Consider the following 13,158-nt stretch of genomic DNA (forward strand, 5'->3'; position numbering starts at 1 on the left):
CGCAATGTCACCCACGCAATTACTGTTCCCTGTCCGATAAATTTAACTTCCCAATAGATTAGTGGCAAATTAATTAATTAAACTAAGATTTTCATTACATACAAAATTCTAAAAGTGATCTTAAAATTCGGCGAAAATCCATTCTAATTTTGGCTGAAACTTCTCAGAGTAGTAAGGTGAGAACTGGGCCCCCTTCAGCGAAAAGGAACCGACGTTTAGGAAAGGAAGGGATTTCAATCATCACAACTTCAATGCTCGTGCCGAAGATTTACTTTTATGATTCTTATATTTTCGTTAGCTTATTTTTGAAAGTGGAAATATAGCATTTGGCTGGAGCTCATTAGAGTTGATTCTGCGATAATTCCTTCAAAAAAAGAACCTAGGTAGATGAATCTCAGACGGAACCAAGCCCGGATTTGAATTTTTGCCACTCGACGGCGACTAGAATCGTGTCACCCCCCATGGTTTTAGCGATAAATAGTGCGTGTCAACTGTCAAGGAGGGTCCGTCCGGTGGCCTTTCCCGGGAAATTGTAAAAAGTTGATTCATCTTTGGAGGAAGTTATTCCTATAAATCGCCAAACCTTACCACCTTATAATAAGTTATAAAAATGAAAATTCTAAAACCTCTTCACTTCCTTCTTATTCTCCTTTCCTCCGTAATTTGCCACCCTCAGGCAACTGCCTAAATTACCTACCCAGTGAATCTTGGCATGGATGGAACCAAATGGCAGGTCGTTGTTTCTTCATGTTTCCATAGAGTGCAGTTTAATAGGGAACCATTCAGCAAATTTTTAGTATGGGTTCTAAAGGGTAGTTCTACCTACTTACCGCATTAGAGTTCCTTCTTCACGAAAAAATTGACTGCCTCTTATGGAACGGACACCGTAGTGCAATTAAGATAAGGGATCGAAATCTACTGAATAATTAGTCTTGTCTTCAAAAATAAAGGGCCAGGACCCGCCAATCTCTACGGGCATCCCAAACTTGGCATCCGAACTCGGATATTTGGCACTATAGAAAGAATTGAAATAAACTCAAAAATTTATTCCGGAATGTGGAGATCTCAAGATAGACAGCCCGAAACGCGATAGCGCTTGCCTGTACCGTCCAAATTAAATGGGTCAGGATTGTGTCAAACGAAACTAAGCGCGACGACAAGAGACGAGAATGAACCCCGGAAGATAGAGATGACAATGACCTCTTGGATCTAACCTAAAAGGTACACATGCTATCAAAACAAAGAGGACACTAACCTCTTCCATATCCTTGGGTGTACTTTGCGAAACTGTTCACAACGGCGTCGACAGCTTCCTTAAGCACTTGTTTAGCTCTCGCGTCTGAGAGGGACGTCGTCGATGGCTGTCGTAAAGAGGGCGTTAAAGTTTTAACCGTAGCCGACTGTCTTAGAGTAGGCAAAGGCGCCAATGGCGCCTTAGTTTTTGCATGCATGTGAACTTTCTGCATAAAAGAATGAAGCACACCAGTCGGGAGCTTTCAACGTAATGGAATCACTTCACTCATGGCGGACGGAGAGGCCACGGGGCGGAAAGAAAAGACGAGCAAGCTCGAAACTCGCGGATGTCACGGTCACAAAAGTCGTTCACTCATCAGTTCATCACAGTCACACGCACGAGGAGGCCAAGAGACTCGAGTCAGCTCCTCAACCTCTGACACTTCACTGACTGAACAAACCCGGTTCTCGACTCCGCGACACCGGTCTCAAGCTCCGCTCCCAGCGATATCTGTCGGTCGAGAACTGAACCAACGCTCCACTCAGATTTAGCTGTGCGCTGGCTTTGCAGTGTACTTCCTCCACCCATCGAAAAACTTGCGAGACTACCGCAATAATCCCCTTTTAAAAAATTCTCTTGATGACACGCATACCGAATTTTCAAGACTTTTATGTAGGTTCATCACCACGTACAAACTCGAGCCTGCAAATGGGCTCGCCGCCGCCTTATCCAGTCCTCTCATTGGCCGGTGAGTCAAGGTCGGTTAGTCAATGAGCCTCTTCAAAGTCTTCGGTTTGTACATACATGCAGAATGAGAGCCTTTTAATGCATAGGCCGTTCAAAAAGTAGTGAAACAAATGCCACTAATTTTACATTTCAATCTAGAAAGCTAATTCATTTCAATTAATTAAACATTCAATCTAGAAAGTACAAGGTGAAATTTTGAAGGAGAGGTAAGCTGTTCAGTGAAAAAAGTAAAAATAAGGAGATAGGAATAGGTACATGCATATATTATATGCACCAGAGGTCTAAAGCAGGCTGCAGGAGGTCCCATTCAACAATCATTTTGTTGCCAATGACAATGTTTTAGGACGTCACCGAGCAATTTTAGCGTAACTTTGCAAGTAACATAAATAAATTTTACTTAAATTCATCGACTGATTGTGAACGGCTTCTTTTGGCCCCCCTCTTGAATCCTGAGTGCGAAGAAAGTGCAGTCATATTTTAATGATATTTTCATTAACCCTTGGATGCTGAAGCCCGGTCAAATTGACAGGAGACATGTTTAAAAAACGGGCCCCGCGAGGTGTATGGGACGCGCGCAGGCCCGCCACAAGGGGGGGGGGGGGGATACTGGGTCCTTGGTACCGGGGCCCGGGTTCCGGAGGGGGCCCGTGTTACCCGTGAAAAACCACTACGAATTTACATGCAACCCTTGTTTCGTAAGACAAAGTGAAAAATTTACCCTAAAAATTTCGCGAAAGGTGAATAGATTTTCAGAAACACGCTGGGGCACTGTAGAATTCTTCTTAAATTTTCAAAGAAGTAAACTTCCTGGAAAATTTCTATCTATTTTCAAGATTTTCAGCTCGGAGGGATATTTTTAGTAACTGCGTTTCATTTTCTTCCGTCGTCAGATGCTAAGAGTCCACAGTCTGGGCACCTCCGACTTCAATGGCTCATGGCTCAACTGCCTTGCCATAGACAAACGAACGGGGAGTCCAGGGGGGCCTGGCCCTCTTAGAACTGAAAATAGTATCATATCCCCCCCCCCCCCAAAAAAAATAAAATTTTTCCAGATGTTTTGAATGCAACAATTCGCAAGTATTTTGTGCTGAAAGTAGAAAAAAAAAAAAAAAAAACATAATTATTCCGCAGAAATTGATGGAAAAATTCTTCATGGAAGCTTCAAAATGCGTCCGATTAGTCGTATTAATTCGAAAATTTCTCAGGGGATGCCCCTCGGACCCCCCCTCCCCCTCCGTGCTTGGGGCCCGGACCTAAAAACTGGTGCCACGGTCCGAGCTGGGATGTGGCGAGCCTACATGGAGACTATTTCCATTTAAATCTTCCGACACATTCATACGGCGCAATGATAGAACTATTTGAACTCTCCGGAATGCGTGAGGTATCACGCCGCATTTGAAGGCGTTTTCATATCAGCCAAGTTCCGATACCCGGATTATCGTTTTGCATAGTTCATATTATTTTGTTATATTCCGTGCCACTTATTGATTTTTCATCCTCGTAGAAAAACCACCCATTTGTAAATGCAATTCTAGCTGAAGCGCACTTAAGCGCACTCATGACTGCTAAAATGTTAACGGAAATCGAAAAAGCCAGCGTGCATGAAGGCTATTGCAATTGCAATCTTCCGTCGCATTTCCAAGGCGCAATGATACAACTATTTGAACTCTCCGGAATGCGTGAGGTATCACGCCGCATTTGAAGGCGTTTTCAAAAACTAAAGGTGACGGTACTGACGGTTCATGAGTTTCAAATATGTTGTAAGGGACACCTAGACACGTAACATAGAATATGATCAACCGTCGCCTTTGGACCCAAGTTCAAAATTGAACTTTTCTAACTTCTTAGCCCAAAATAGCTGAAAATCGATGTTTTCCAGGATTCCACCTCGGATTCCGACCTGGGCCCAAACGTGTGGGGTCATAAGCTTCGAATATGATGCGAGGGAAATCCAGACATGTAACTTACTGGAATATGATCAACCGCCACTTTTGGACCCATATCCATTCCATTATTTAGGCTCCTGTTTTGCAGCCAAAAAATGAGAGTAACGGCAAAAATCGACTATTTCGACGCATTTTGAAGTTGTTACTTCAAAAGTTTTCAAAGAACAGTTAATTCAAATTACTTTGCTCTATTTCCATACTGTGTTTGTTTCAGTCTGTCTTATTTGTATTTGTAGCGGTACTTTAAAGGCTGTATGAGCAACACAGCCGTAAATACACGAGCAGTAATAATCAAGCCTCGTTTCTTAACTTTTCTCACGACACTTCATTGGCAGTAAAAAGCGGAGCTGCGGAACATCGCGAATTCACTGCTCGCGCCATCGCGCCTTCAACTTTGCAGATGTAACACAGACATCCATCAAGCACGAATAGTTGTGTCTTTCCATTTGCTGTATTTCCATGTTGTGTCAGTTCCGTTTGTCTTATAATATGTCGGTGCTTCAAGGGCTACGTGAGCAACAATGATGTGCCCTAAACAATTATCATTTTGAAAAGAAAAAACATGTTAGAGGTCTCTCGAGCGATCAGAAGGGTGCACGTCTAAAAATTGACTGTACCATCTCTTATGAGAGAATGACGCATAGCGGATGAGGAAGGGGGGAGGGGTGATAAAGCGTCTCAATGTTACCAAAAAGGTGAAAATATCGAAGAAAATAATTTTTTACCGATCTTAAAAATGTTATGCATAGGTATTTTGACACTCTACAAACGTTCGAGAGATATTTTGATTTCCTCACCTAATGACGCTCATCATCCCCTTTTCGAAAACTATAATCGAGAAAAATTCTCAATACCTCAAAGCTAATTTAACGACGGAGCAGGGGCGGATTTTCCACAAGGCAGACCTAGGCAGCTGCCTAGGGACGCGAAGTTTTGAGGGGCGCAAAATTTTGAGACACGTGCATGCTTTTTTAAGGGTTGTAGAAATGAAATCGGTAAAAAAATTTAAGGACGAAGATAGAGGCGCGCGAAAAGAGGAATATCTGTAAATCTGTCCTTGTCTACTGATAAGGTCCGCGCCCCCTCTGCATTGCGTGTCTCGTCTCGATGTCGCGCCTTTTTTTTTTACTTTTTTCAACTTTTTGTCGCCTTTGTTTAATTTTGCTATGTTTTCATTCCCTATACCTTTTGATAAGTATGATAGCACAAGAGGCTTAATTTTTGAGCCACCAAATTTTTCTCTGAAATAACCAAAAAGTAGCTTTAAATTGCGTTAATTAAATACCTGATTTTAAAAATTTTCCGGGGGAGGACTCCCTGCCCCCCTTTTGGCTAAGGGATGCCCCCCGACCCCCCACGCGGTCGTCCGTTCTGCGCGGGGCGTGACTGTGAGATTTGCCTGGGAGCGCTAAAAAGGTAAATCCGTTCCTGCGACGGAGAGTGGACAATTTTTCGTGTAATAGCGAAAACTAAAAGCGTAAAGCCGTAATAGTGTAAATTTGCACTTTATTTAATGGAATGTCTGCCACTGAGTGAACTAATTGACATTCATTACAGCTTGATTAAACCAGTATGACCCAATTTTTCATAATCTCCTCTTCAGAATATGAGTTACGGATAAAATCTGAATTTAGCAAATAAAATAAAAAAACCAAAACATCAATTTTCCAGCATTTTCGTAGGCCCAGGCCCTAGGCGCTTTTGGCCCTCTGGGCCTTCTGGGGACTTATTTTCGGTCCATAGTTCCAGGATCTCAATCCACAACTATAACATGCGCACGAAGACCTTTCTTCACCTTCATTTTCTCTTCTCCGGTTCATTTACAAATTTCCCGCATTTTTTCTCGGTCATAATTTTTTCTCTCATCTTATTTTGCTATAACTGGCAGAGAGGAGCGTCTTCGATGCGTCAGGGGGCGCCATTCACGGTAAAAATGAAAATCATTAAAAGCAAGAACCAAAGGTGTAGAAGTTACCTCGAGGGTCTAAACTTCCAGAATAACCAAGATTTTAACAATTTAATTGAGGAATATTCAAATGACAGGCGTAGAGAAACGCGTGTTTCGGAAAGATGAAAAAAAGAGGTGAATGCGCACGTATACAAATGTTGCTCCTCTAGCTTCCGAGATGATTTTAAATGCAATTTTTTGTTATAACAATTGAATACAAACATAGACTATTCGTTTACGTCTTTGGTGATGATTACTTTTTACTTCCTGGGGGTCAGAGAGTGAATTCAAAATCGACAAGTCAAAAAACTAAAATTCAAACTTCAGTTAGAGTTTTAAAAAAATGTCCAGACTTGTCCAAGAAACGGTTTGCAAATCGATATTCTACGTATCCTTAGCTTTCAGAATCATATTAGTTTTCATCCGACTTCTTCCGACTTTGGAAGTTACAAGGGAAAACATGAGCGCGGTTTGCTTAAAATCGAGCGCTTTCACAGGCCAATTGACGGTTGAGGTTGAGTGCAACGGGCTGCGTTGCTGGCCGCCGCGCCGCGCCGCTGCGTTGCTTATTAGCTTGCTGCAATGCTCATTTGATATCTAGGATACTGATTGCTATCGTCTTTTTTTGTAGACCGATTTTTTATTTTGAATTTGCAAAAAATCGGATGATTTCGTGATGGAAACGGTGCTTAGAACCGAGGCTGAAATTGAAAATTTAATTTAAACCAAAGTCGACAGTTTGACAGTGTCCCATGATTTGTATTCCACCATGTTTGGTGGCAAAATTTGCAATATTGTAAGTGGCAATAAATCCTCATTCTTATGAACGATATCTCAGAAGTGCAGAAAAGACCCCTAAGAAGCTCGGAGTTTCTGAAGTATGGAATTTTGCCTTGGCATCTCAAGATTGAAACTTTTGAGTGTCTGTTGCATATTTCGTATAATCAGGATTTCAGAAAGTGACGCTCAAAAACGGAAGAAGAAAAGTCCTTGAAAAAAAAACGGGGAAAAAACAGCATCTTTGTCAAAGAATGATAATATTTGGGAGCAACTTATTCGTTTATGATTTTCGGATTCACTTTAATGTCTGCCCATTGATGAACTCATTCCCGTATAGTCAAATATCGCTGCGATTTTTGCGATACTTGGGTAAGAAGATGGTGGGAGGGGGGGTGTTTATTCTTAATAAAAGCATTTCTCAATTTCAGGATAAGTGAATGCATTTTCTTTTTCAATGAAAAAAAGCAAACGACACGCGCGTTAAATCTCTACCATAATCATGCTAATCTGTTTATCAAATAGATTAAAACAGAGACTTGGCAACACCATTTTTTGGCGGGATTGTCACTATGAACCAAATACTGAGCATAATATTAGATTCCTTTTCCCAAAAAGACCGAAAATGTCAAGTTTTGAGAAGATCAGCGAAAAATTATCGGGCGTTGGGCGTATCTGCCAATGGCAGATTTAACAAAGACTAATCGCGGGTCCATTTTAATAATTGCAAGAATAAATGATTACACAAGATTTAAAAATAGTATAAGCCTCTATAAACGCACGTGACAACAACTCCTCTCATAATAGCATTTAGTTAATTCGCCATATTGGAAATGCGAACACGGCGATGGATGGTGAAACCTACTTTGACAAAAAAGTGCGGCCCGTCAAAATTTGATGGTAGATGGTGACCATCAGTCATCAGCACGTCTACTTTGATCGGAATCGGTTCGGAATTTGATCGTCTATCGAGGCCTATTGTCCTTGTGGCCAGTTCGACTCTGAATTTGAGACGGACGAAAAGCTAAGATTTCCCTTCGTTTTCGCGTAGTACCATAAGACTACTCCGGAATCCAAACATAGTTTTGCGCTTGGTCTCCGCTTTAACTGTTAATTCATGAAACATTTTTATGCCCATAAGATACGCGATTTTCATCTCAGTATCGCGGCCGATACGTGAGTTTTCCAGCGGTTTTGTAAATACATAAAAAATTGCGCATTTTTAAACAAACAGCCGGACCGACAGAGATGCAAAATGAAATTTAACGGAATGAAATTTCACATAAAATTACCTTTTACTGAACAGTGAAAGGAGGGGTCGCGATTTGGGCCGAAATTGACCTTTCCACGGAATCGGGCAATTTTTGGATGTTTGGCAGTTGGTAATGCATATTTAACAGAAATAGTCGACTTTTGCCGTTACTCACATTTTTTGGCTGCAAAACAGGAGCCTAAATAATGGAATGGATATGGGTCCAAAAGCGACGGTTGATCATATTCCAATACGTTACATGTCTGGGTTTCCCTCGCATCATATTCGAAGCTTATGACGCCACACGTTTGGGCCCAGGTCGGAATCCGAGGTGGAATCCTGGAAAACATAGATTTTCAGCTATTTTAGGCTAAGAAGTTAGAAAAGTTCGATTTTGAACTTGGGTCCAAAGGCGACGGTTGATCATATTCTATGTTACGTGTTTAACATCATATTTGAAGCTCATGACCCGTCACCTTTAGGCTCAGGGGCTGAGGTAGAACCGCGAAAAACGCAATTTATCGGAGGCATGCGAGTACAACCCGCAACAGTTGTCGGGGATTATTTAATGAGGAATTATGAAATTTGATACATGATTTTTTCTCCCATACTCTCAAAATTGAGATTTTACTGTTTTTATGTGTCCATGGCATGCTGAGTCCACTGAAAAATTTAAAAGATTCTTATTTGCTTTCATTTTATGAAGTTCCATGAAATTTTGCATCTGACGACTGATCGAAAAGATCTCTCTAGTCGTGAGGGTGAGAAAAATTATGGATAAACTGAGTTTAACTAGCCCAATGCCGAATTCTTTTAAACTGGTGCGTGATTAAAGTGGATTCGGAGGGGTATCCCCCAAAATACTCAAAAATGTATAGTCCCCCGTTCATTAGGAAAAGATACTTCCTAGCATGGTCGCAGAGGCTAAGTAGTTCCATCATTTAAAAGCCTGATCAAGAGGGTTGCAGGTTGCAGGTTGCAGCGTAGATCAGTGAGTAATGCGGTTGCTTGAGATGACGTGTCTTAGATGAAGATAGACGGCGCATAAGAAACGCCTTCATTGGGAAAAGATACTTCCTGGTGTGATTTCAGAGGTCGAATAGATGCATTATTTCAAAACCCACTTAACGATATCGCAGCTCAGCGTAGGTTAGCAAGTATTGCGGTTACTATAGGTAGTTATTGTTGTTGTTGTTTTTCTTCTTCTTCTTCTCATTTTTTATTTATTTTTTGTTTTTGGAGGATTAACGAAGCGTAAGGAACCCCTTCACTGGGAGATGATTAATCGTAGCGTGGTCGCGGAGGCCGAATGATCGCATTCGATAAAAACCCAATCAACAATTGTAGCAGCATCTCGAAGGTGTGCGTAAGCCCGCTACCACGTATCGCGGCTTGCGACGTCGCAGACTTCTCGTAATACTTCCTTTTTTGAACGGGAGACTACTCAAAGGCAATTCTTTAAAACTGCCGTGATTTTTCTTCTTTGTCCGAAGAAAATTCTACAAAAACTTCGAGGAATGATGTCAATTTTCTCTCCTTTTTAACAGTACGTACCCCCGAAGATGTTTTACCCGGAGGGTTTTGAGATTGGATTTAGCGGAATGGTTAGAGGTTTCAGCGGGGGGGGGGGGGGGAGGGAAGGGGCTTCCGCGGTTAGAGCACCTAGAGGAAAGGGAGGTAGAGGATCTACAGGGGATGGGGATAGGTATATATGGGAATTTTGGATGGCACGTGGACGGTAATGACGTGTAAATCCAGTTGGTCTGTTTAACAGGCAAATCAGAAACGGGTGGTGGAGACAGGAAATAAGAAGTGAAACCCTGAGGTGGAAGTTGAAAACTGGAATTATAAAGTAAAAACCGGCAATGGAAAGTGAAATCTAGAAGTAGGAAGTGAAAACTGGTAGGCACAGCTGAAAACCGAAGTGAAAAGTTTAAACCAAAAGTGAAAACTCAAATTAGAACCCGGAAGTGGAAAGTGGACAACTGGAGGTGGACATAGAAAAGCAAAGGTGGAAAGTGAAAACCGGCAACAAGGAGTGAAAACCAGAAATAGGGAGTGTAAATTGATAGTTGAAGGTGATAACCGGCAACATGAAGTGAAAACTGGAAATGAGAAGAAAAACCAGAAGTGGAAGAAGAAAACCGCGGGTGGAAAGTGAAAGCCGGCAACAGGGAGTGAAACCCGAAATAGAGAGTGAAAACCGGAAACAGAGTGAACACCGGAAGTGGAAAGTGAAAACTGGAAGTTGAGGGTGAATACCAGAAGTGGAATGTGTAAACCGAAAATAGGATGTGGAAACCCCAGATGGATGAAAACTCAGAGGCGGATTGTGAAATCTTTATCTTCGAATTCTCATGATTGTTTGTATAAAAATAAAAAAACATCATACTATTCAGGTTCACTTTAAGAAATCGATAAACTTGCACTTTCTTAGCAACACTGTAATGCGTTGCCTGGCTTATGCTAATCTTGATCCATTTAAGCCGTGCATTTTTTTTTAAACCGAGGATAGGTAAGTTCAGAGCTCTCTGCTAGTACGAAAGCCACAATAATGCATTAAATAATATCATCTGACGAGGCTGTGATAGCGTGGGAGCAGTCGTGTACCTTGCAAATTTAGATGTGAATGGGTATAAAGGGACTAAAGCTCATTAATTAAACATTCATAGTTCGCCGATCACCCTCTGACACATAACACTATTTTGATAAGTCATTAGTCAATTGTTCAGCAATTTTTTTACTTGTTAAAAGTCCCTTAATTTTACTCACATCTAGATAACCTGAGGCAGTTTTCCTATTTCATAGAGCAAATCAAAATCCAATGACCGTCAAGTAGATGTACGCACCTTTGAGCCGTAGCCAGAACTTTTGATTATAAAGGCTTCTTGGACTTCACCGATCACAGCACAATTACTTCAGAAATAAGTAACATGACTTTAAAACGCAAAGCACTTGTTCAAATTGAATAAAACGTTGGATTTGCTTCAACGACAATTAACAACGTTTTCTTGGATGTGCATGATTATTTCACAAAATAAACATTTATTCAAATTAGTAGGCTGAGGAAAGACCACGCAAAAACACTAAAATGCCTCAAAAAATTAAAAAGTAAATACAATAAACGCTAGAGTTCTTGCACTAATGTTGCTGTATATGCAGGACCGGATTTACCTACTTGCCGCCCACGAGCCGCCTGTATTTTGCCGCCCCTTTTCATTCGTTTTGAAACATCGATACAAACCATCAAGTGAACGTGCCGGAGGAGGAGGGGTGCATAAGACGCGTTTACTCGTGTTGAAAACATTTTTTGGGAAAGTCCTGTCAACACTACTAGCAAAAATTCACCGAGCTTTGCGCGAACGTTAAGTTTCGTAAACCTATCTCTGCGTGGACAAGGCCTTCCATTCATAAGAAATGAACGAAAAAATTATGAAAGAACAAACATAATGTGGTTTAATGATTTTAACTTCCGCCGCCGCGCCGAGCAGACCGCACCGTGTTTGACGCAATGCGTAAAGTATTCCTACAGTCTTGTAGGCGCTGTGCGTTTTACGCTGACTGCTGCTGAAGTGCTGAACGCACTGCATTTAACGCAATGCGTGAAGTATTCACGCAGTCTTGTAGGCGCTATGCGTTTCTCGCCGACCGCTGCTGACCTCACAGTGTTTGACGCAGTGCGTGCAGTCGGTGCAGTATTCATGCAGTCTTGTAGGCGCTAATGTGTGTTACATGTAGGCCTGTCCCCGAACCGATCGATCGATCGATCGATTATTTCGATCATCGTTCGAAGACCTGTTTCGATCGAAACTGCTCGATCGAACTGCTCGATCGAAGTGCTCGATCGAAATGCCCGATCGAAATGTTATTTTGTAATGTTGAAATGAGATTTACCATGTTTAGCAAATAATTACGGAATTTTCATATTGTTGTAACGAATTCCTATTCCTCTTATTTTTTTTCTTCGTTTCGAATTCGATTGAAATAACATCATCAGCATTAAGTACCGTAGCAGTTCTGTCCGCAAATTATATTATTACCATGTGTTCTGTATACATAAAATTACCGAAAATCTTTCCACCTGCTTAATCTTCCCCCCTCTTCCTCCCACAACAAACAAATTAATTTAACCACACAAACCATGAAAATACCAGGTCTCGATTCTCGTCTATTTACTTAAGTTACTTTATCAGATCAATTTTTATTCAAAATATATGCGCTTATCGCATTCACTCCATTTTTTACTAACCATTTATTTGTAAAGTATCAGAGGTCCGCTGCGCCACCCTACCTCCCGATCTCAATGCTCCTTTAGCTCCTAGCCCAAATGCCCATTACCAATAACAATAATGATCCAATGGACCATGGTAGTATGGCTCGGCGCTCGCCAGCGCTCCGCGTGCCGCGACAATGATAATGATACTCGCTGCATTTAGACAGTTTTGACCATTTCGTTCGAATTTTGCATCCGCTCACAATCAGTATATGTCGGCCCGTACTGCACGCACACACACACACGCCCTCACCATCCTACTTCGAAGTTCGAATCGTCCTTATCTCGTCCCCGTTCGTTTTCCTCATATCACTTAGATCGCTAACTCAGAGGCTTTGAATTGCCTTCAAATCACGAGAACACGAAAGAGCATACACGCTTGCAGGTAGCTCAGAAGCCTTGCCTAGTTGTCTTATGTATGCAAGTTACAAAGCATTTTAAAAGCATAGTTTGCTCTCTACACATCCAACGTCGGTGTTTAACCGAAATGATTACTGGTTTAGTCTCCACAAGATTTTATTATTTTTTTTGGGAGGATGGGGGAGTGGGGGACTTTTTTCTTGACATAGGCAACACTAGGAGTTTAATTTTTCTATTTCATTCATCTCGTGTGAGTTTGATGGGATTCAGTTCCCCTTGACCTTTACAAGCGATATGAGTGAGCTTATTCTGTTCATTTGGAATTTGGATTCCTGATAAGATTTGTTAGCCAAGTCAAATGCTTTGAATCGCCTTCAAGTCACGAGAAGACGAGAGAGGATACACATGCATGCAAGTGGCTCATAAACAGTTACGTACGAGGGGGCATTTCAAATCGTTATCGTCTCTTTAAAAATCCAACGTGGGCGCTAAAACAAAATGATTACTGGTTCACAGTTTCCACCAGAGGTGTGACTTTTTTTGGCTATCATTTTTGTATGAAAAATCACTAGCATTCTAATATGTCTATTCTAAATTTTGTCTAATGTCTATTTGACAGAT

The 13,158-nt window shown here is 41.4% G+C and overlaps 1 protein-coding gene across 1 annotated transcript in view; it reads right to left on the reverse strand.

Annotated features, from left to right (window-relative positions):
- lft (Limb expression 1 family member lowfat) overlaps positions 1 to 2,335 on the reverse strand; it is a 137,299-nt gene extending 134,964 nt beyond the window's left edge. The window contains exon 1 of the mRNA XM_072297319.1: positions 1,256 to 2,335. Coding sequence (XP_072153420.1) covers positions 1,256 to 1,466 — 211 coding nt within the window. The 5' untranslated portion in view covers positions 1,467 to 2,335. The remainder of the gene's footprint in view (positions 1 to 1,255) is intronic.
- Between the last annotated feature and the right edge of the window lie 10,823 nt (positions 2,336 to 13,158).

Source organism: Bemisia tabaci, chromosome 1 (assembly GCF_918797505.1).
Source record: "Bemisia tabaci chromosome 1, PGI_BMITA_v3".
Taxonomy (NCBI): Eukaryota; Metazoa; Arthropoda; class Insecta; order Hemiptera; family Aleyrodidae; genus Bemisia; species Bemisia tabaci.